The sequence below is a fragment of the Pyrus communis genome, chromosome 11, assembly GCF_041283825.1.
Source record: "Pyrus communis isolate YQ-2024b chromosome 11, ASM4128382v1, whole genome shotgun sequence".
In the NCBI taxonomy this organism is placed as follows: domain Eukaryota; kingdom Viridiplantae; phylum Streptophyta; class Magnoliopsida; order Rosales; family Rosaceae; genus Pyrus; species Pyrus communis.
This window is the reverse complement of record NC_142575.1, coordinates 5,372,572-5,394,712: the sequence shown is the minus strand read 5'-3', so window position 1 is coordinate 5,394,712 and position 22,141 is coordinate 5,372,572. Positions and strand designations below refer to the sequence as shown.

Below are 22,141 nucleotides of genomic sequence, written 5' to 3'. Positions count from 1 at the left end.
TAGAAATCGTATAAGAATTTGTTATAATTGGATTTATTGGATTGTTTCATCAACGGTGTTAGGTCAGAATAACTTTTTGACTCTGCACCAATGATTCGTCTATTATTTATTAGTGAACAATAATTGAACAATTCCTTCATAGAGATAGAGGACATAATTCACATGGATATAGTAAATCACAACAGCGGCAAGGATAGGAGACTGGCCCATATACGTGGGAGGTTTGGAACCCAACAAGCAAGAAACTTTACTTAGTTTAGGAACTCGTCCATCTATTATTGATGCCCCAAGCTTGAAAACCTTGATATACAGCTGGACGTTGTGTCAAATAGCCCACTGCATTGATGCAACGACCTGCCTTTTCCCACCGCGTAATGGCGCTTCTGGCACAAGTTTGCAATGTTTCATCTCTCTTTTGGCACATTGTTTTGAGGCAAGTACAGGCATACTCTTATTCATTTCCTTTTGAGTCGAAATTTATCGCGTGCACAAAGAAAAGTTGTTTGTTGTCGAACCTCAAGACTATCGCCGTCCAAGAATTCAAGGAGCGGGAGGTTGAGATGGAACTTGCAGAGTATTTGCTTAAGAACGGTAGCATTAGAAGATTTGGAATCAATACGAGTCATTAGATGGCCAAACATGAATGGTAAATACAAAATGTTTCAAAGGAAAGGAACCCTATTGAGATTAAAACTCAGAGTTTGCTAGAACCAAGTGCACGGAACATCGAAAGTCGACCTTCGGCAATAATCTCCCCTGTTGTTTTGTTTCTCAAAACTACAACCGTTCCGGTATAACCTCCTCTTTTTCCTAATCTTTTTGAGGTGATCTCGAGCTCGTCCTGCAATTTGACATGAAAGAAAGAAATATCGCACGCTATAAGTCATTTCAGGAACATCCGATAAAGTTAGGACGAGACAGAGAGATCAATTGTTATAGAAACAGAAATTGCAAAACAAAGTTTTATGCCAAAAGAGATCATTTGCAACAATACCGGTTACTCTTCTACACAATAGGGGCGGAAATTCGCCAAGAAAATCGATTAAGGGTGCTGAACTGACTGAAATTTCATACGGAAACAAGGATTTGAGGGGAAGGCTTTGCTTACATCAATCTTCGCTGTAGAAAGATACGAGATAGACATGTCGATTGTAACAATCATAGGGAGCCCCTTGCCATATTCTAAAGAAATTCCAATGACATCGACAAGGTTTGCAATTGCACCATTTGCCAAGTTTCCACTTCTATCCTGCAAACACAATTGAGAACAAAAACTAAAAATTTGACATATCAAAACTCAAAACTGTTTGGTTGAGAGGGTCTAAGAAGTTCAATATGGTTGTACTAAGAACTTGGTTCAAGTAATGTGACCCTATGGCATGCTCAATCCTATTTCGGGTGGCGATACGCTTAAACAAATTACCTTTCAACAAGCAATTAGAGGCTCTTAAACGTATCTTAGTTCCCTACTAGAATGATTAACACATAATCATTTCAGATCGACAACGCAAAAGTAGTATATGAAACTTCCATCCTCACGGTGAAACACCCTTGACACGTAGCGCCTTCTAATTTATGGCCGTTAAGTGTGACACGGAGATAACCTAGCTCTGATATCATATGATTAAATTAAATCATCCAATCCAAAATTAATTGAAATTCAACTCCATTGTGAGAACACTAATAGGGAATATAGATTCTTAGATTTAAAAAAAAAAAAAAAACAATATATTTACATTAAGAAGGGAGGTGACTAAATTGGTTGCGAAGTGGACATTCCCGAGATTCGAATTTAAGGACTCTCACTTACAAATGAACATGAATACCAATAATGCGTAGTAATAAGTGACTTATGAATTCTTAGATTAAATTTATTAAATAAATAAAAGTAAGCATAGGTTGACTTGTAAATTTGCAAATTGCCCCTAAATTGTAAGGAGAAACGATCGTACCAGTGCAAATGTTGAAAGAATTAAGAAAATTCATATAAAATTAACAACTAAAAACAGTTAAAATACAGCTTAAATTACCTACATTTCAAGCTAATTTTGGCTTTTGATGATGATTTTGCTAATCCAAATTTCAAGAAATGTAAACCAAAATTTACTTGCAATCGTAACCAAACGAGGAGGGAAGCGAGTTAATTAGATGACTTACGGTGAGGCGGGGAGGGACCTTGAAAGAACAGACGACGAGTCCGGGTTCGACTCGGACGACTCGGATTCCCGCAAGGGCGAAAGCGTCGAAGAAGCTCTTTCCCTCGCCGGCTTGCCGTTCAGGAACAGCGAGTCGCGACACGGCCTCTGACTCGTCCGGAGTCAGCCCCAGGAACATCTTCGCCCTCTCCATATTAGTACTACCTCGTTCATTCGGATCCATCTCTCACGAGTCGCGACTCGCCCCGGGCATGGTTGGAATGTAAAGAGCAAAAGACCATTATGGCTCGAAGAAGTAGGTACGTATTACGTAAGAGCAACAACGGGCCTGTGGGTTTCCATTGGATCTGGATAATTGTGAACTCGTACATGGGCCACAGCCCATCATTGTTTTGCTTTTGAAGTATCCTAAGAAATTCTCAAGTCCGGCGGAGACGGTAGTAGCAGCGCTCGAATACTAACCAAATAAATATTTTCTGAGCATTATGTATATTTTTTAATAAAAAATAAATGCGCTTTGATATTGTCGAAAATGTACGTTACATGTTTGTACGTTCTGTTTAATATCAAAGGCACATCAATAATATGTTATGTTCCATGGTTGAACAAATGCTAAACCATGTACGTAAGCGCACGAAATGCGTAAATGAAATCATTTCCGTTTGTACATTAATAACTATGAACTCTTCGAACGAGTTAAAGAGAGAACTTTCTAGACCCCTGCATTGAAGAAGAACGGTGGCGCTCCTGCCACAAGTTCGCAATGTGACATATCCGTCTCTTTTGGCCCATTGTTTTGAGGTAAGTACCCTTGTTCATTTCTGCAATTTTTTGAGTTGAAATAGTTTCACGTGCACGAAGAAAAGTTTAACTTCTGTGTGGATTTATGTTTAATAAATACTTAGAAAAAGCGTATAATAGGATTTTAAGAGAAATTTTTTAGAGGATTCTAAAGAAAAGAATACCAATAGCATATATTTGAGCAATAAATGATATGCATGATGAACTAAGGACTGCAGTAAGAACTCATGAGGGCCCATAATCATAGGGTTATACCAATGTTCAGCTTTAAGTCCTTATCTTTTTTGCATTGGTAATGGATGAGTTAACATGACACATTCAAGATAATATCCCTTGGTGTATGTTTTTCGTAAATGATAGTATTGATAGAGGAAATGTATAAGGAGTAAATGTGAAGCTTAACTTTTGGCAAGAAGTTTTGGAATCTAAAGGTCCTCCCTCGCCTAAGTAAGTTGACATGAGAAATGAAGACCTATAGATGCTTCGGTTAAAATATGATTGTGAGACAGAGGATTAGGACAAAAGGGGTGGAAAAAGACTTAGGAAGACTTGGAAAAAGACTTTAAGAAAAAACATGAAATATTTGGAGTTAACGGAAGACTTGATGCAAAACCAAGTCAGTGGTGTTCTATAATTCATACAGCATACCCCACTTAATGAGATTAAGCTTTGTTATTGTCATCATCGTCATCTTAATAGTTGTATCTCTTATGAAGGCTGGTCCTCTGCCGTCTTATAATACTCTCAAGCAATTGAAGTTGGTTCTTCACTTCTTTGTGATCGCTATTATTCGGAATTGGTAGCGGAGGTTCTTCAGAGATCAGCTAATCTCAAAGATCTTTTCTTAGAAGTAAGTTTTGTTCATACATAAATTACATAATACGATACCCATATAAAGTTTTTACGACAATACTCATGTCATTCGTTCTTTAACTTATGGTTCAGCACGGCGAATGAGACCATAAATGTACAGAGCCTCCGTGGAATTCACCAGAACTTGTGCCTAGTTGTTTGTTGTCACACGTCAAGACCGTCGCCATAGGAGTATTCAAGGGGACGGAGGTTGAAACTCAGAGTTTGCTAGCACGACTTGAACGGAGCAACGAATGTCGACCTTCGGCAGTAATCTCCCCTGTTGTTTTGTTTCTCAAAACTATCACTATTCCCGTATAGCCTCCTCTTCTTCCTAATCTTTTTGAGGTGATCTCTAGCTCGTCCTGCAATTTGACATGAAAGAAAAAAGTATCGCATGATAAGAGTCCTTTGGAGACATCCGAGAAAATTCGAACGAGACGTGTGTTATATGTAGCTAGAAATGCTCAAATGCAGATCGAATACAAAGCGCCCATGACATTTCCAACAAACTTTCTACTAGTACAACTTTGACCGATACTGGCGACACACATATGTCACAATAGGGTCGGAAATGCGCCAAGAAAAAGTCCGTTAAGGATACTGAACTGAATGAAATTTCATACGAAAACAGGGATTTGAGGGGGAGGCCATGCTTACACCAATCTTCGCCGCAGAGAGATACGAGATAGATATGTCGGTTGAAACACTACCGAGTCCCTCGCCAAATTCTAGAGAAATTCCAACAAGATCGACAAGGTTTGCAATTGCACCATTTGCCAACTTTCCACTTCTATCCTGCAAACACAATTAGATGACTTACGGTTAGGAGATGATGGCAGCCCCAAGATTCCTAGCTGGGTTGATGCCAATTCCGGTTATGGGGATGGTGGCCAAGTGCACCAAGAAAAAAACATGAAGAGATGATGGGAAAGGGTGGGGATGGGCGGAGGATTCAAGTTGGTAAATTCCGTGTTCTTTATTTAACTACTAAAAGGAAAACTAATAAGAAAAACATATCCAAAGAAAATGTCAAATCTTATGTGGCGATGACATGGATTGGCAACAAAAGAGGTTGCTGTCAACTTTAATTTTTTTAATTAATTATTAAATATATTTTATTAAATTTTAATTAGTTTAATCATTTATTATAATCAATGTTGAGTTGACCAATGCAATTATCCTACTTTTTTTTTATTTTTAATTTTTTCAATCAAGGAAGGTGTACATATTACTAATTAAACTTTAAATATCATTTATTAAATTTTAATTAGTTTAATAATTTATTTTATAAAATAATAACTTAAATTAGGGTAAAGTACAAAAAACTACCTCAACTATTGATGTCACGAGACTTTCATACTTCATCTTTTAATTTTATTTTTTTTACTTTTCTTTATTATTTTATTATTTAAAAATTATTAAATGATTTTTTTAGTTTTAATAATTTTTTAATAATTTTTTAATAGAAAATGGGTCCGGATCAAATCACGTCAACATTTAACTGAGAAATAAACGACTAAGCTAACGGAAGGTATAACATTGACATAAATTCTAAAAATGAGGTATGACATTATTAATTTTAAAAGATGAGGCATGAAAGTGCCGTGACACCAATAGTTAAAGTAATTTTTTTTACTTTACCCTTTAATTTTACATATCAATGAGAGAACAAAATTTTAAAAGATATCAAAGTGTCATATAAGTTGTCAAAATTTAAATTTTATATTCAAAATTTGACATTTTAACAAAAAATTATGTAATAATTTTATTCAATGATTAGGACAAAGCCTAACCTAAATCAGTCCAATAAACATGGCCCAACCAAAAGTACCTAATAAATTTTCAGTTTTACCCTTGACCATTTTTAATTCTGCCGTTGTTAATTTTCCGTTTGTTAGTCTTCCATTTTTTCTACTGGCCATCATCCACATAAAAAGGCCAAAGGACAAACCCACTCAAATTAGGGAACAAGGATCCTCTTCGGATACTTTTTGTAGAGATCTAGATAATCAATTAATTTTGTTCGTTTATCGTATATCGTGCGATTAGAAATCATTTTAAATTTTAAATTTTAAATTGAATATAAATAGTGTCTAACGAAACTGACTACGCAATATACGATGAACAGATAAAATTGATTGATCCTTGGATCCCACAAAGAGGATTCGGAGAGGATCCTTGCTCCAAATTAGGAACTAAAACTAAAACTTTGACATGGAAAGGGATTCTCTCCGGATCTATTTTGTGGACCATTTATCATATATCGTGCAGTCAGTTTTCGTCAAATACTATTTATATTTAATTTTAAACAAAAAAAATGAAATAATTTCTGACCGTACGATACACGTTGAATAGCTAAAATGTGAGAATCCTTATGATCCCTACAAAATAGATCCGGATAGGTTCCAATTCCATTTGACATATCAAAACACACCAATTGTACATAAATTCAAAAATGTTTGGTTGCGAACTTAACATTCCCCAGATCCGACTCACATAACAACTAAAAAGAATTAAAATACAGCTTAAATTACCAGCATTTCAAGCTAATTTGGCTTTTGATGATGATTTTTTTTTTTTTTTTTTGATGATGATTTTAAATTTCAAGAAATGCAATACAAAACTTACTTGCAAATGTAACAAAACGAGGAGGGAAGTGAACTAATTAGATGACTTACGGTGAGGCGGGGAGGGACCTTGAAAGAACAGACGACGAGTCCGGGTTCGACTCGGTCGACTCGGATTCCCGCGACAGCAAAAGCGTCGTAGAAGCACTTTCTCGCGCCGGCTGCCCATTCTGGAACCGCGAGTCGCGACACGGCCTCTGACTCGACCGGAGTCAGCCCCAGAAACCTCTTCGCCCCCTCCATATTACTATTACCTTGTTGATTCGGATCCATCTCTCACGAGTCACGACTCGCTCCGGCCTGGTTCGAATTTAAACAGCAAAGACCTTGCTCACTGGAAAAAGTATGTACGTACGTATGGGGAAAAATTTTCAGGTAATGGATGACTGATACAGTGACATGGCCTGTATGTTGTGCTTTGGCTGGTCAGGACAAAACCAAATTCAGATCATCTCATCAAACTACAAATCGACAGTTGAACAGTTTAAAATATAAGAAATAAAGACACCGAAAGAATTACGAGGTTCGGCAAAATCCTAACTACATCCTCGGAGAGATATTACTCTTCACTATGAGAATAACTAGTACAAGATACACTTGAGTTAAATCAACATAACTCAAACCCCAATCCCTTGTACACTCACAGAATTTTCTCAAGAACCTCACTCTACCCCCAAGAGTTTCTCACTCTCACTCTCTATTTTCTCTCCTTTGTGTTCTCCTCCGGAAGTTCACACGGCAACTCCCTTTTTTATACCTAGCCTATAGAGTACAACTTTTTCTCCATGTGCCATTTAATGCATAGAAAATAAAACATGCACAGTTGCGTGCAAGCAAACACAAAGTCAAGATTTTCTTGCTTCCGACTTTGCTTGTGGCAGTCACCATGTCTTCCATGCCACAACCGAAAGCCAAGCATTCATAAAGTTACAATTACAAAATTGTTGCCGACTCATAAGTATATGAGCCAAACACAACACTGTATACTATCTTTATGACATTATTTACGCTAGCCGGAAGATGACGGGCTTAGTTTCACCATGTCTTCCATGCCACAACCGAAAGCCAAGCATTCATAAAGTTACAATTACAAAATTGTTGCCAACTCATAAGTATATGAGCCAAACACAACACTGTATACTATCTTTATGACATTATTTATGCCACAACCGAAAGCCAAGCATTCATAAAGTTACAATTACAAAATTGTTGCCAACTCATAAGTATATGAGCCAAACACAACACTGTATACTATCTTTATGACATTATTTACGCTAGCTGGAAGATGACGGGCTTCACCATGTCTTCCATGCCACAACCGAAAGCCAAGCATTCATAAAGTTACAATTACAAAATTGTTGCCAACTCATAAGTATATGAGCCAAACACAACACTGTATACTATCTTTATGACATTATTTACGCTAGCCGGAAGATGACGGGCTTAGTTTCACAATAAGTTACCAATAATGTGGTTTGAATTCGCTTTTTGCAAGAATCGAACCTATCTCGTAAAGAAAATAAATTAAATAAAAACAAAAAAAAGTTAATTGAAAAAATTGAACTCTGATTTTCTGCCGGAGTCTCCGACCTCCGCACCCACTCCCACCCATCTCTGCCTTCCCCTCAATTCTATCTCTTTCTACCTCTTTCTCCCTCCCTAGTTTTTGTTCTAACCCTCCCTTATGTCGGAGAAGGACACTATAAATTGCCATCGAGTAGACGTGGGCTTTGATCGGAAGTCAGCGACAGTAGATTTGAAAGTTGGATTTGTCATCGATCATACTCAAGCCCCTTGATAAGGTCAGAATGAAAGAAGTGAAAGTGAAGAGTAGAAGCTAGAGAATTAATGGGGGTGTCACATGTGAAATTATCACCAGTCGATGGAAGACTTGATGCAAAACCGAGCACAGTAGTGTTTTAGAATTTATACAGCATACCCCACTTAATGGGATTAAAGTTTGTTGTTGTCGTCATCGTAATACTTGTATCTCTTATGAAGGCTGGTCCTCTTCCGTCTTTTAATACTCTCAAGCAATTGAAGTTGGTTCTTCACTTCTTTGTGATCGTTATTACTCGGAATTGCTAGCGGAGGTTCTTCAGAGATAAACTAATCTCAAAGATCTTATCTTGGAAGTAAGACGTGTTCATACATAAGCTACATAATATGATACCAATATACAGCTTTTAAAACAATTCTAATTTCATTCGTTCTTTAAATTATGGTTCAGAACGGCGAATGTTACATAAATGTAAAGAGCGTACGTGGAATCCACCAGAACTTGTGCCTAGTTGTTTGTTGTCGTACCTCAAGACCATCGCCATCGAATTTTCAAGGGGAGGGAGGTTGAAACTCAGAGTTTGCTAGAACGACGTGAACGGAGCAACGAATGTCGACCTTCGGCAATAATCTCCCCCGTTGTTTTGTTTCTCAAAACTACCACCGTTCCCGTATAACCTCCTCTTCTTCCTATTCTTTTTGAGGTGATCTCTAGCTTGTCCTGCAATTTGACATGAAAGGAAAAAGTATCGCCTGATAAGAGTCATTTCGGGAACATCCGAGAAAATTCGAACGAGAGGTGAAGCGCGCATGACAAGGTAAATCCCAACACTAGAAACAGAAAATTGAAGAGAGATCATTTGCAACAAACAAACTTTCTACCAGTACAGCTTTGATTAATACTGGCGATGCATATACGTCGTACTAGGGGACGGAAATTCGCCCAGAAAGTCCATTAAGGATGCTGGACTGAATGAAATTTCATACGGAAACAGGGATTTGAGGGGAAGGCTATGCTTACATTAATCTTCGCTGTAGAGAAATACGAGATAGACATGTCGATTGAAACACTACAGAGTCCCTCACCAAATTCCAGAGAAATTCCAACAAGATCGACAAGGTTTGCAATTGCACCATTTGCCAAGTTTCCACTTCTATCCTGCAAACACAAACAAGAACTAAAACTAAAATTTTTTGACATTTTAAAACACACCAATTGTACTCAAGTGTCCAACATAAAACTGTTTGGTTAAGAGGGCTAAGAAGTTCAATATGATTATACTAGGAACTTGGTTCAAGTAATGGGACTCTATGGCATGCTCAATCCTATTTCGGGTGGAGATACGCTTACACATATTACGTTTCGAATAGGCAATGCAAAAGTGGAATATGAAACTTCCATCCTCATTGTGAAATACCCTCAACACGTCCCCTCAAACGTAGCGCTTTCTAATTTGTGACCATTAAGTGTGATAGTCCTAAGATGTTGAAAGCACAAAATTCAACCTCATTGTGAGAACACTGTTGGGTTTGGTGACTTAGGTTTGAGCCAAATTGAGAATCCCACATCGGCTAGTGAGATGAGCATCTAGTGCTTCATAAACAATGGTACCACACATGGTCGAGGTTTTTTGGTAAAACCCTATACACCATTTCTCTGGGTGGCTAAAGTGGAAGAAATATCGCAATATCAACTCATGTGTCTGAGACCCGTTTGTGACATCCCACATCGCCCAGGGGAGTGATCCTTAAATGTATATTCCCATCCTTACCTAGCACGAGGCCTTTTGGGAGTTCACTGGCTTCGAATTCCATCGGAACTCTGAAGTTAAGCGAGTAGCGCGCGAGAGCAATCCCATGATGGGTGACCCACTGGGAAGTTGCTCGTGAGTTCCCAAAAACAAAACCATGAGCGAATGGTAAGCCCAAAGCGGACAATATCATGCTACGGTGGTGGAGCGGGCCCGGGAAGTGATCTGTCCCGGGCCGGGATGTGACAATTGGTATTAGAGCCTAACCCTGGCCGTGGTGTGCCGACGAGGACGTCAGGCCCCTAAGGGGGGTGAATTGTGACTTATCACATCGCCCATGGGAGTGATCCTTAAATGTATATTCCCATCCTTACCTAGCATGATGCCTTTTGGGAGCTCACTGGCTTTGGGTTCCATAGGAACTCTGAAGTTAAGCGAGTAGCGCGCGAGAGCAATCCCATGATGGGTGACCCACTGGGAAGTTGCTCGTGAGTTCCCAAAAACAAAACCGTGAGGGAATGGTAAGCCCAAAACGGACAATATCGTGCTACGATGGTGGAGCGGGCCCGAGAAGTGATCCGTCCCGGGCCGGGATGTGACACGTTAGTGTGCTTTCGGACAACAATTGGTATTAGGCCCCAGGCAACGCTTGAATTGGTGACTGTCACAATATTTGAAGTTGAATATCTCATTTGGAATTTGTTGCATGTAGTTAAGGTGGAGCTCTATTTGCATTTGGATCGTGAGACGTGAATTTAGAGATGGCTCGAATCAAGCTAAGGTAAAAATTGTTGGTTTTGGTGGCTTAGATTTGAGATTGAGAGTCCACATCAGCTCATGAGATGAGCATGTAGTGCTTTATAAACAATGATACCCCACACACATATTGCCAAGGCCTTTTGGTAGCACCTCATAATTGTTTCTTTCGAAAGCTAAAATGGGGGGAATATCAACAATAGCGACTTGTGTGTGTGGGACCCATTGTTGTGCTTCCTCACAACAAATTGTCAAATACTAATAGGTTTCTTATAGATTTTTAGACATTATATATATATATATATATATATATATATATCATATAAACCATATATTTACACTAAGCAAGTGGAGATTAAATTGGTTGCAAATTTAACATTTCCGACATTCGATTCACATAACAACTGAAAAGAATTAAAATACAGCTTAAATTACCAACAATTCGAGCTAATTCGGCGTTTGATGATGGTTTTACTAATCCAAATTTCAAGAAATGCAATACAAAACTTACATGCAATTGTAACCAAACAAGGAGGGAAGTGAATTAATTAGATGACTTACGGTGTGGCGGGGAGGGACCTTGAAATAACAGACGACGAGTCCGGGTTCGACTCGGTCGACTCGGATTCCCGCAACAGCGAAAGCGTCATAGAAGCTCTTTCCCGCGCCGGCTGCCTGTTCTGGAACCGCGAGTCCTTTCACGGCCTCTGGCTTGTCCCGAGTCAGCCCCAGAAACCTCTTCGCCCTCCCCATATTAGTATTACCTTGTTCATTCGGATCCATTTCTCACGAGTCACGACTCGCTCCGGCGTTGAAAACTTGGAATGTAAAGACCAAAGGCTGGCTTGAAAAAGTGCGAGAATTTATTTTTTCTATACCGTTGGTGAGCTGGTGTTCCCCTGCAATCCAATGATATCACATATCGCGAACAGTGAGCTGGTGTTCCCCTGCAATCACATGATATCACATCTCCCGCTAAACATTGTTTAATTTTTTATTCAAAATAATTCTTTAGATTTGCATAACTATTTATTTTGGTTTTTGAGATTTAAAATCGATATAATTGATTCTGAGTTTGTTCACATCAATCATTTTGATCATTTCTTGAAAAATCTCCATTAAATAAGGATAAAATTATAAAAATACAATCAATTTTTGTCAAATCATTTTGACTTATTGTTTATTAAATTGAGGATAGTTTTGTCATTTTAATCTTTATTTAACATAATTATTCACAGAATAACTAAAATGATTAATGATGAACAATGAGGAACAATTATATTGATTTCAAATCTTAAAAATCAAAGTGATGAATTATGCAAATATCAATAACCATTTTGCCTAAAAAAATCTTTTGTTTAACAAAAATTAGTTAAATAAAAACAAAAACAAAAAACTGGACGAATGCGGAATGTCTCCCTCCTCGGCCCCGATCCCCACCTTGAATGGCGACTCGCTTCCTATCTACGACGACCACGAGGGTCTCAACTTCCTCGAGGAACCCACAAATCACAACACCGCCGCGCCACACCATTCAGTTCCAGACCACTACAACGACGATGACGACAATTATCTTGAGAAATTCTACGATGTCGAAGAGGACGCGTATAGGAAATGATGGCAGCCCCAAGACTCCGAGCTGGGTTGATGCCAATTCCGGTGATGGGGATGGTGGCCAAGTGCACCAAGAATAAACACTAAAGAGATGATGGGAAAGGCAGGAAGGAGGCAGATTGTCTGCCCTCCTGTTTGGGTGTCATTCTCATCCCCTTCTATTTGTGCAGTCACGGTTAAAACACGTCAATAGTTTATATTTCTATTGTTTTTTTGTCTTATTATCTTTATAAAAAAAAAATCAATATAAAATGTTGACGTGGCTTAACCGTAACTAAACAAAATAGAAGAAGATGAGAAGGACACCTAAACAGGAGGGCAGACAATCTGCCTCGATGCAGGAATGGGTGGGAAAGGGAGGAGTGGGTGGGGATGGGCGGAGGATTCAAGTTTCAGTAGGGTATATTCTGTGTTCTTTATTTAACTAATTTAAATTATATTCTGCAAATAAATATTAAGTGTCATTATTAAAAAAATGATGCAAATAACTATTTACCACAGTGAGCAACAATAGGCTTATGTGCTGCCATTAGATTGGGATAATTGTGAACTCGTCCATGTGCCATAGCCCATCATTGTTTTGCTTTCGAGGTCTCGTGAGAAATTCTTATGTTTGGTGACATCAGCAGCAGTGCTTGAATACTAACCAGATAAACATTCTCTAAGCAGTATGTTTGTTCTTTAAAAAATTATAGATGCACGTTAATATTGTCGAAAATGTAAGTTACATGTTTGTACATTTTGTTCAATATCAAATGCATATCAACAATATGTTCTATTCCATGGCAAAACAAATGTTAGAACATGTATGTAAGTGCATGACGCGCGTAAATGAAATCATTTCCATCTTGTTTATGACCTTTTTTTTTATTTTTTTTATAACAAGAATAACAATGAAATCTTTGAACGGACAAAAGAGTGAACTTTTTGAACTAAATACAAAAATGATACTTTTACCATATTTTTCATACCATATTTATATAATTTTTTTAATAGAGATGTGACCTCTAGAGATCCCTTCATATATATGAATGTGGGAATGACTCATTAGAGTTTGGGAACGAGACCAGCATTTAAACGAAACAATGAATGTCGCCCTTCAACTATTATCTTTCTCGTTGATTTATTTTTGAAAATTACTATTGTTCCACAATAACTTTCTTTTCTTCCTAAAATCCTTGTTATCTCTAGCTCATGCTGTAATTTGACATCAAAATGTTAGGTAATCTCTAACCGAAAGAGAGCCAAGGAGCCATGTTTAGCCCTATAGCTCAGCAATAAATTATTTTTTAATAAACAGTGAGATACCATAGTTTATACCATCTCCAACCGAGGAGACCAAAAGGTCATAGGCCAAAACATAGCGTTTGACAAAAAACCCATATCCAACCCAAGGGGGCTATTTTTTAGCCCCCTCAGTAATTTATTATTTTAATTGAATTAATATGGTTAATTGAATTAAACTACCATATTAAAATAAGATTTTCAGACATATTTTGAGTGCCACTTGTCGCTAAATTAATAAGCTTCCAGATTTCTTATTTTTATATAATGAAAATGATGTGAAAAATTGGTGAAGAATTGAAATAAAATGAGGTAATATAGTATGGAATAATGAAAATAATGTGAGAAATGGGGTAGAAATGACCTAGGTATTTATAGGAAAACAAATTAGATTTTTTTTTTAAATTTCGTCTAAAAAAAAAAGGTCAAATCCAACAGTAACATGTCGTCAGCATGATGTTAGGTAGCATGTGTTTGGGCTAGGCTATATGGCTAGCTGGCTGGCTGCTCTTGGCTGGTTCTCCAATTTTTGGCCGGGTGGAGCCCACAAGCCTTTTGGCTTAGCCCTCGATTGGAGAAGGTTTTCGTGTCAAAACCGGCTATTTTCTAGCCTATGGCCCTTTGGCCAGGTCGGTTGGAGATGACCTTAGAGGTCTCTTCGGGACATCCAATGATTAAGATTGGAACGATACAATGATCATCTGTGTGTTAACCAATCAGCTCTTAATCTCATGCTACTTCGATCTCTTTTTCTACCGTCAGAAGATGTTCAAAGTTCAAATTTCCTCCTAGTTGACTAAAGAGATTGGAAAATACCAAGCGAAATCGTAGCACATATTCATCAAGAAGAAGAGGATCGGAGTGGAAAGATTTGGCTTACATGAAGCTTGGCAGTTGACACATAAAAGATGGAAATGTCGACAGAAACATTCATAGCCCATAGGGAGACTTGGAATTGCACCATAAGCTAAGGAACCACCAACTATGTCAACGAGGTTTGCATTTGTACCATTTGCCAAATTTCCATCTCTATCCTGGAAACAAATTATTAAGAAGAACATTCAAAATCTCTCACATGAAACTAAATCTTTTTAATATTCGTTTGGAAGTGCTTTTAAAAAGATTGAAAGCACTTTTGATGAAATTGATTTTGAATTTCGAAAGCAATTTAAGTGCTTTTGGAACAATCACTACATATGTAGCCCTTTAAGTGTTTTCTCATGATCTACTTAGAATTTTAGTAAGAATTGGTTTCAAAAACATTTTCATCAAAAGTACTTTCAATCATATTAAAAGAACTTTTGATTTCTAGCTAAAAACTAAAAAACAAAATGTTAAAATATTATGCGAAGAGACTTCAATCTTACAAGTAGGCCCTTTATTTATTTTTATTTTTTATTTTTTGAAAAAGGGACCAGCTGGTGGCGAAGTCATGATATTCTACTCTTTTGAGGGTCGGGAAAACTTACATATGTATTTTAGTCTCTTTTAGCCATCATCACTGATTCACCATTACCAAGAATCAAACTCAGGACCAACCGTATGAAATATAGACCTGAAATTTGCTTTAATCACTTTGGACACCCCGTGGTGGTTCAGTCATATGAGTAGCCATAGGATAATGCTTTTCATGAAAATAAAACTAGTTAGGCTTAGAGTCTACATCTGAAATTTCCTGAAGTACTATAAAAACCTTAAACAATCGACTAATTTAATCGATAAATAAAATTAAAAAAATCCAAGTTAATTAATAATTAAATTCAACAAATATTTAAATAACAAAAGCGAAACTTATAGATTAGTTGAATGACGAGAAGGCGGGGAGGGACCTTGAAAGTGCAGACGACGAGACCGGGGTCGACTCGGTCGACTCGGATACCTCTTACAGCGAAGAAATTGTAGAAGCTGGACTTTCCGATTTGGAGAGCAGGGATGGCGACTCACGAAACGGTCTCTGACGCGTCCGAGTTCAGCCCCAGAGACCTCTTCGCCTTCTCCATCAGAACTTCCTGAACCTATAACCTTCATCCGATTGATCAATAAAGAATAAACAACTCAGCACGACTTAACCGTTAAAATGTCAAGAGCAACGACCAAATTTAGTCTTGATTTGGTATTGAGATGATTCTGAAAAATGTGATTATAAAAGCTTTTTTTTATTTGGTAAACATTCAGCTTCAACTTTTTTTTTCACAATTTTGAGTGAAAAAAATGCTAAAAATACAAAGAAATATTTTTTTCTCACATCACAGCAGAAGATTTTTTTTTCAAAGTACATCAATAGTTAACCAATCAACTAGCTTTATTGTATTATTGGGCTTTTTATAAGGTTGCGAAACTATTTGTATTGGCTCTTTGGACTTCTTTGGTGATTGACGGTTACACAAACATGCGATGTTATTAATTTTTTCATTATAATATAGATAAAGCATAATGAAATGATTGACAATTAAGAGCATTTTTAATGAGATGTCAAATTTTAAACATAAAATTTAAATTGAAGCCTATGTGGCACTTTGATGTTATTTTTTTAGTTTTGATTTTCACTCGATATGCCAAATTAAATTATTATTTATTATGTTATTTACTTTTTACAATGGTAATAAATATTTTTAGAACAAAAGAAAAAAAATAAAAAGTATTTATTAATCAATTAAAAATGTATTTGAAGTTGTTGTCAAGTTTGACAGCAAACACCTTTGTTGTCAATCCACGTTATGCCCCATAAGGATTAACATTTACGTTGAAAACACTAATATTATTTTTTTTACTATTACTACTAATGTGGACTTTTGGCATCTCCTTTAGAGATGCTCTAAATGATGAGTTATATAGTATTAATAAATGAATACAGGTCCACCTTCAGTAGTCTAGCCTACTAGAGTCCGATTTCTTTTCTTCATTTTTTGAACAAACAATATTACATTATAAGGGAGTGAGTAGGCTTATCTTCATAATGAGTTCCAATAATATGGTTTAAATTTGGCGAGAATCAAACTTAAAATCTTTCACTTAGAAGTGAAGATGAATACCACTAAATTGTAGTACTAAGTAATCAGAGTCGTACTTTTAACAAACTTTCTTTGTTTCGATTTAAGTCAACTGTTCAATTACTTACAGTTAATCTTTCACCGCTCATTTCCCAAACTACAATCTTCATCGGAGTTCCCCGTTGTCATAATTTTATCTGTTGTACGCATGCATAAACATTCTTCAAGTAGAAAACTCACAGTAGTGTGTGATATGAAAATTTCATTCATAGAAGCAGCCTTTTACTTCCATGCACCATGGAGTGAAATTTAACACTTCCTCGCCTGCATAATTGAATTCTACATAAGAATTCCTATAACTTTTCGAAATGAACGAAGCAGATAGAAGAATAACAGCCGCGCTAACTACTAATCGCTAACTACTAATCGATCTTAATCGGCCTTAATCTCTTACATATAAATCATATCTTGTATGTATTACAAGAGGGAAGAATATGGGCTAATAATCAATTTGGTTACGTCCTTCTAACATTCTGATTATTTTAAAAAATAGTTACAAGAAGAAACCAACCATAAATGGATAGTGCTCTTCACGCATACCGTTTATACTTGTATACGTGGAAAGGACTCAGAGTTTGCTGGAAGATGAACGAAACAACGAATGTCGACCTTCAGCAATAATCTCTCCAGATGCTTTGTTTCTTAGAAGTACATAGGTTCCAGAATAACGTCCTCTTTGTCCTAACCGTTTTGAGGTGATCTCTAACTCATCCTGCAATTTGAGAGATCGAAAGTGATCAGATGCTATAGCTCTCTTCGAACAATCTGATAAAATCAAACGATACAGAGAAAAGATGTTCAAGCAAGAATTATCCAAACGAGAATCATATAACACCAGCACACGACGAGTAGGAAAAATCCCAATATTAGAAACATAAGAACATAGCCAAATGTGCATGGAAATGATCCTAAAAGATTGTTTAGAAATGATAATCATTCTTTCCTTTTGACAAAAAATACTCACGGTAGATCAAACTCATATTCATGAGAGTTAAACCTATGACCTTGAGAAAAATAGAGAGACACAACTATCCATTACAGTAACCAAATTCTGAAAATCAAAATACGAAGGGAAATAATTCCAATCCATCGAAACCAGACCTATAATGGGTTTTCCAGCACACAAGTTCATACATTTGCAAGATGCTAGATTGAACGTGGACATGTATGGCCAATTCAGAGGTTGCCATGGAGAACATAAATCTGAAACAAAAAAAAGGGGATTTACGACTTAGTGAAAGCTTTGCTTACATTAAGCTTCGCATTTGCCATGTACGAGATGGACATATCCACTGAAACGTTCATAGGGATATGTGGAACAAAAACAGTAGAGGCACCAACCATATCAACAAGGGTTGCAATTGCACCATTAGCCAGATTTCCAGCTCTATCCTGCAAACAATAGAAACACATTTCCAAAATTACTCACAAGCAACTCGTGTTTTCAATAAATATCACCAATACTAATTGCATCAAATCTCCCACTAAAAAAATTTGAGCTGTTAGGAAAAGAATCAAAGGTTTCTATATCAATCAAATCCACCTGTGAATTTGACAGTTCAAGATAAAAGCTTGATTCTTAAATACTCAAGATCCTCCACTCGAGAGTATGAATCCCACATCGTGCAAGGGAATCTTGGCTAATAGTTTAAAATCAATGGGACACTCCCTCCTATTGCCAATTGGTAATGCCTCACATTCCAATACTTCCTCTATCCTACGAAGACTTAGAAAGAGACTATAAGAAAATATATGGCATACTTGAGCTAAAGGTAGACTTGGGGCAAAACAGAGCGCAGTTCTAAGATTAATACCGCCCACCCGACATAGTGGGATTAAGGCTTTGTTATTGTTGTAAAGCTACAAGCTCAATTGGAAGTTATTGACCCTAATTTTGTATATTTTTTCGCTACAAAACCTAATTTTATTTTTTGTGCTCTTAATTAATCCAAATTACTGATGGATTCAAATCCTAACCTAGCATAGATTAGTTATTAGGATTTTAATAAATAAAAACAGAAGCTAATTCCAGAAATTATACGAGTAAAAGTGGGTGAGCGGTGGGAAGACTCACGGTGAGGCGGGGAGGGACTTTGAAAGTGCAGACGACGAATCCGGGTTGGACTCGGTCGACTCGGATGCCTGACTCAACGAAATGATCGTATATACTCCTGTCGCTTGGAAAAACGAGTCGCGACACGGCCTCTGACTCGACCTGCGTCACCTCGAGATACTTCTTTGCATCCTCCAATTTCGGAGCCAAACTCTCTTCTCTCATCTCTCTGGAAGACTGGAACAACGAAGAAGAACGTTGAAAACCCCAAAAATGTCCGAACTACGGGCAGGGAACCAAAGTGCTTCCGCGTAATTGAACAAAACCGATTCTGCAGGGGTAAATTTAAGTTTTATTTATTCATCTTTTTAAATTCACTAGCCATGCTCTCACGCGCACAGAAAATATGTTTTGAATCATAATATGTTACTTATACGTTTTAAATGTATTTATATGCGTAATTTAATTAAAGAAAAGTCAAATATTTGAAGTAAATGAATAATGTTAGATCATGCTAAAAAAAACCCTCATAAATCATTTAAAGCAACTGAATTCATATAATAAAATCGATATGTATCAAATTTACATTAAGAATAGAGAAAATAATATTTAATAAACAACTGGTTGAATCACATTATTACTAGCCCATTGTGAGGCTAAGCCGACCCCCTCCCCTTTAATGTAGATAATATCCTTTGTTTAAAAAAAATTTATTTGACAACTAAATTAATCACATTATTATCCGCGTGCGAAAGAACTTTTTTTATAACCGACATTACACGTCTCTTAAGATGTTTTGAACGTGTTTAAAAGTAGAGAAAATAATGTTGAATGAACAGCTGATTGAATCACATTATTACTAACCTATTTTGATATACTAATTAAAATAAAAGTACAAAAATAGTAATTATTAAAAGAAAAAAACATTGTTTAAATGACAAAAATACCCCTGCCACATTTGATGCCTTATTTTGGGTTGCTTTTGAAGATTTTGTTTGGGGGGCATTTTTGTCCAAATACTTTTGTTGAATCTTGTGACACCAAAAAAGTACTATTCACCTTTAGTGTTGGATTTATATAAATTCGTTTTGATAGTCGAAATTTGAAAAAGGTGTATGATATGTAAAAATAGGTCTGTCCACCACCAAATTTAAAGGTGCAAAGGGTAATGAGATCAGAGTTTATTAAGGTGATACATAGTATCGAATTCGCAGAGTTTTTTAACTGTTAGATATTTAATTAAAAATACAAAAATTAATATCTAATGGTTAAAAATGTAGAGTATCGTATTGTTAGCCATCACCTAGGACAGGATTATTTGTTTTTGTTGGAAGAGGAAGTAGCATCTAGCCTTTCAAATATGCCAACAAGAGAAAGCAAAAAAAAAGTCAGTATCCTTTCCAGTTCGGCCTTAAAGTTTTCGTTGGACCTGATAATTGCAAGAAGCCAATTCAACCATGTTGTAATCTCATTCCGGTTTACCTTGTAGTTTAAAACTCCACCAAACCATATAGTTTCCACCCACGGGCAGAGGAGAAATAGGTGCTCAATCGATTCCTCCTGAGAGTTGCATAGGGGGCATAAAGCTGAAGAGGCAGATTTTCGTCTATAGAGAGCTACCATTGTGGCCAGGGCATTATGCAGGGACTTCCACATAAAGCACTGGATTTTTTGGAGGGTTTTAAGTTTCCACACCAACTTCCAAAGCGAATCCAAAATAGATGTAGACGATGACAATCTGAGGTTGATCCTTGGAATCACTCGAGAATGCGCCCAGTGGTAGCCCGACTTTATTGAATAGAGCCCTCTTTTAACTAAAAATTATGTAATAACTTTATTCAATGATTAAGACAAGGCCTAACCTAAATCAGTCTAGTAAACAGGCCTAACCAAAAGTACCTAATGAATTTCTTCTTCCGTTGTTAATTTTCCGTTTGTTAGTCTTCCATTTTTTCTACTGGCCATCATCCACATAAAAGAATTCAGATCCTCTTTGTGAGGATCCCAGAGATTCGTGAATTGTATCCGTTCATCGAACATCATGCGGTTAAAAATTATTTTAAATATTTTTATTTAAAATTAAACATGAACAGTATTTGATAAAAACTGACCATACAATATACGATGAACGGATATGATTTACGGATCTCTAGGATCCTCACCAAAAGGATCCGCAGAGTATCCTGTTGGCACATAAAAAGGCCAAAAGACAACCCCACTCAAATTAGGGACTAAAACTTCGACATATCAAAACGCACCAATTGCGTCCAACATAAACTCAAAACTGTTTGGTTGCCAACTCAACATTTCCGAAATTCGATTCACATAACACCTAAAAAGAATTAAAATACAGCTTAAATTACCAACATTTCGAGCCTAATTTGGCTTTTGATGATGATTTTAAATTTCAAGAAATGGCAATACAAAACTTACTTGCAAATGCAACAAAACGAGGAGGGAAGTGAACTAATTAGATGACTTACGGTGGGGCGGGGAGGGACCTTGAAAGAACAGATGACGAGTCCGGGTTCGACTCGGATTCCCGCAACAGTGAAAGCGTCGTAGAATGTTATGAACTGAGGATTGTGATTATCTTAATCGCAATTAAAAGTCAAGTTAGTTGTAATTGAGGGTTTTACTTGTTATTAGGGAAATTTGTTAGAAATGCCAACTGGCGGTAGTCACAATAGTGTATAAGAGCACTTGCTCTTTGGTTGGTAATCAGGCTGGAGCGAGTCGTGACTCGTGATCCAACCTATTAAGGACCCGTTAAGATAACGAGTGTGACATGACACGACTCGTTAAGATAACAGATATTACTTGAAAACGACACGAACACGACAGACACGATCCATTTGCTAGGCCTAGTTCAATCTTATGAGTAAGGTTTTTTTTTATTTTTTATTTTTTTTATTTTTTATTATTATTTATTTATTTAAAGGGGACTAGGTGGTGGTGAAGTTAGGGCTGAGTTCGGTTTTTTGCCAAAATCGAAATTTCGGTTCGGTTCATTTTTTTTCGTTTTTTTTTTTTGTTCAGTTTGGTTAAATTTTGGTTTTTTTTTTTAATGAAAAAAAAAATTGAAATCTGAAAATTATTTTTAAAAATCTAAATATTCACAAGCAACGGTTGGGGGAGAGTTGAGAGTTCTAAAAGTTATCTGCATATATACGAATATATGTGTGTGTATATGTTTGTATGGCGCTTTATTGATTTGCAGAGGTGTATGCAATAGCACAAGGTGGAGATCTCTGCTTTACAAATGCCTATTGCCACATTGCAGAAACTCCGGAAAACAATGGGATGGTTGGTTGTTGACAAAAAAAAAAATCACGACATTGGTTGTTGGTTTAAAGGATGATTTTAGCTGGAGACCTAGTCCAAAAAGCCAAGCTAAGATAGAACATATTTGGGT

At 36.8% G+C, this 22,141-nt stretch overlaps 4 protein-coding genes across 8 annotated transcripts; all 4 read right to left on the bottom strand.

Annotated features, from left to right (window-relative positions):
- Positions 1-577: 577 nt before the first annotated feature.
- On the bottom strand, positions 578-2,440 carry LOC137742574 (uncharacterized). Its single transcript, XM_068482482.2, has 3 exons — positions 2,158-2,440; positions 1,109-1,249; positions 578-841 (listed from the first exon to the last, which is right to left on the bottom strand). Exons 1-3 carry the CDS (start codon positions 2,377-2,379, stop codon positions 695-697), a joined length of 510 nt encoding a protein of 169 aa, XP_068338583.2. The 5' UTR covers positions 2,380-2,440; the 3' UTR covers positions 578-694.
- A 1,342-nt stretch (positions 2,441-3,782) lies between these two features.
- Positions 3,783-7,180, bottom strand: LOC137741330 (uncharacterized). The gene is made up of 3 exons (XM_068481051.2): positions 6,491-7,180; positions 4,470-4,607; positions 3,783-4,174 (listed from the first exon to the last, which is right to left on the bottom strand). Exons 1-3 carry the CDS (start codon positions 6,710-6,712, stop codon positions 4,028-4,030), a joined length of 507 nt encoding a protein of 168 aa, XP_068337152.2. The 5' UTR covers positions 6,713-7,180; the 3' UTR covers positions 3,783-4,027.
- A 1,364-nt stretch (positions 7,181-8,544) lies between these two features.
- On the bottom strand, positions 8,545-11,627 carry LOC137741441 (uncharacterized). Its single transcript, XM_088679077.1, has 3 exons — positions 11,287-11,627; positions 9,240-9,377; positions 8,545-8,939 (listed from the first exon to the last, which is right to left on the bottom strand). Exons 1-3 carry the CDS (start codon positions 11,506-11,508, stop codon positions 8,793-8,795), a joined length of 507 nt encoding a protein of 168 aa, XP_088535203.1. The 5' UTR covers positions 11,509-11,627; the 3' UTR covers positions 8,545-8,792.
- Positions 11,628-16,483: 4,856 nt separating this feature from the next.
- Positions 16,484-19,078, bottom strand: LOC137742575 (uncharacterized). Of its 5 annotated transcripts, none has more exons than XM_068482484.2 (4): positions 18,715-19,072; positions 17,925-18,065; positions 17,214-17,385; positions 16,484-16,937 (listed from the first exon to the last, which is right to left on the bottom strand). In XM_068482484.2, exons 1-3 carry the CDS (start codon positions 18,949-18,951, stop codon positions 17,242-17,244), a joined length of 522 nt encoding a protein of 173 aa, XP_068338585.2. In that variant the 5' UTR covers positions 18,952-19,072; the 3' UTR covers positions 16,484-16,937; positions 17,214-17,241. The 5 variants fall into 5 exon arrangements, with proteins under 5 accessions (XP_068338585.2, XP_088535201.1, XP_068338584.2 ...); XM_088679075.1 differs by having other exon boundaries at positions 18,748-19,067; XM_068482483.2 differs by lacking the exon at positions 16,484-16,937 and having other exon boundaries at positions 17,023-17,385.
- Between the last annotated feature and the right edge of the window lie 3,063 nt (positions 19,079-22,141).

Bases quoted from the DNA above. Each gene is read 5' to 3' on its own strand.
- LOC137742574 (XM_068482482.2), bottom strand. From the start codon at position 2,379: ATGGATCCGAATGAACGAGGTAGTACTAATATGGAGAGGGCGAAGATG. The intron at 1,250-2,157 runs GTAAGTCATCTA...TTGTGTTTGCAG, and splicing joins AGGTCCCTCCCCGCCTCACC to GATAGAAGTGGAAACTTGGC. The intron at 842-1,108 runs GTAAGCAAAGCC...GTCAAATTGCAG, and splicing joins TTTCTACAGCGAAGATTGAT to GACGAGCTCGAGATCACCTC.
- LOC137742575 (XM_068482484.2), bottom strand. From the start codon at position 18,951: ATGAGAGAAGAGAGTTTGGCTCCGAAATTGGAGGATGCAAAGAAGTAT. The intron at 18,066-18,714 runs GTATAATTTCTG...TATTGTTTGCAG, and splicing joins CCGCTCACCCACTTTTACTC to GATAGAGCTGGAAATCTGGC. The intron at 17,386-17,924 runs GTAAGCAAAGCT...CTCAAATTGCAG, and splicing joins TGGCAAATGCGAAGCTTAAT to GATGAGTTAGAGATCACCTC.
- LOC137741330 (XM_068481051.2), bottom strand. From the start codon at position 6,712: ATGGATCCGAATCAACAAGGTAATAGTAATATGGAGGGGGCGAAGAGG. The intron at 4,608-6,490 runs GTAAGTCATCTA...TTGTGTTTGCAG, and splicing joins AGGTCCCTCCCCGCCTCACC to GATAGAAGTGGAAAGTTGGC. The intron at 4,175-4,469 runs GTAAGCATGGCC...GTCAAATTGCAG, and splicing joins TCTCTGCGGCGAAGATTGGT to GACGAGCTAGAGATCACCTC.
- LOC137741441 (XM_088679077.1), bottom strand. From the start codon at position 11,508: ATGGATCCGAATGAACAAGGTAATACTAATATGGGGAGGGCGAAGAGG. The intron at 9,378-11,286 runs GTAAGTCATCTA...TTGTGTTTGCAG, and splicing joins AGGTCCCTCCCCGCCACACC to GATAGAAGTGGAAACTTGGC. The intron at 8,940-9,239 runs GTAAGCATAGCC...GTCAAATTGCAG, and splicing joins TCTCTACAGCGAAGATTAAT to GACAAGCTAGAGATCACCTC.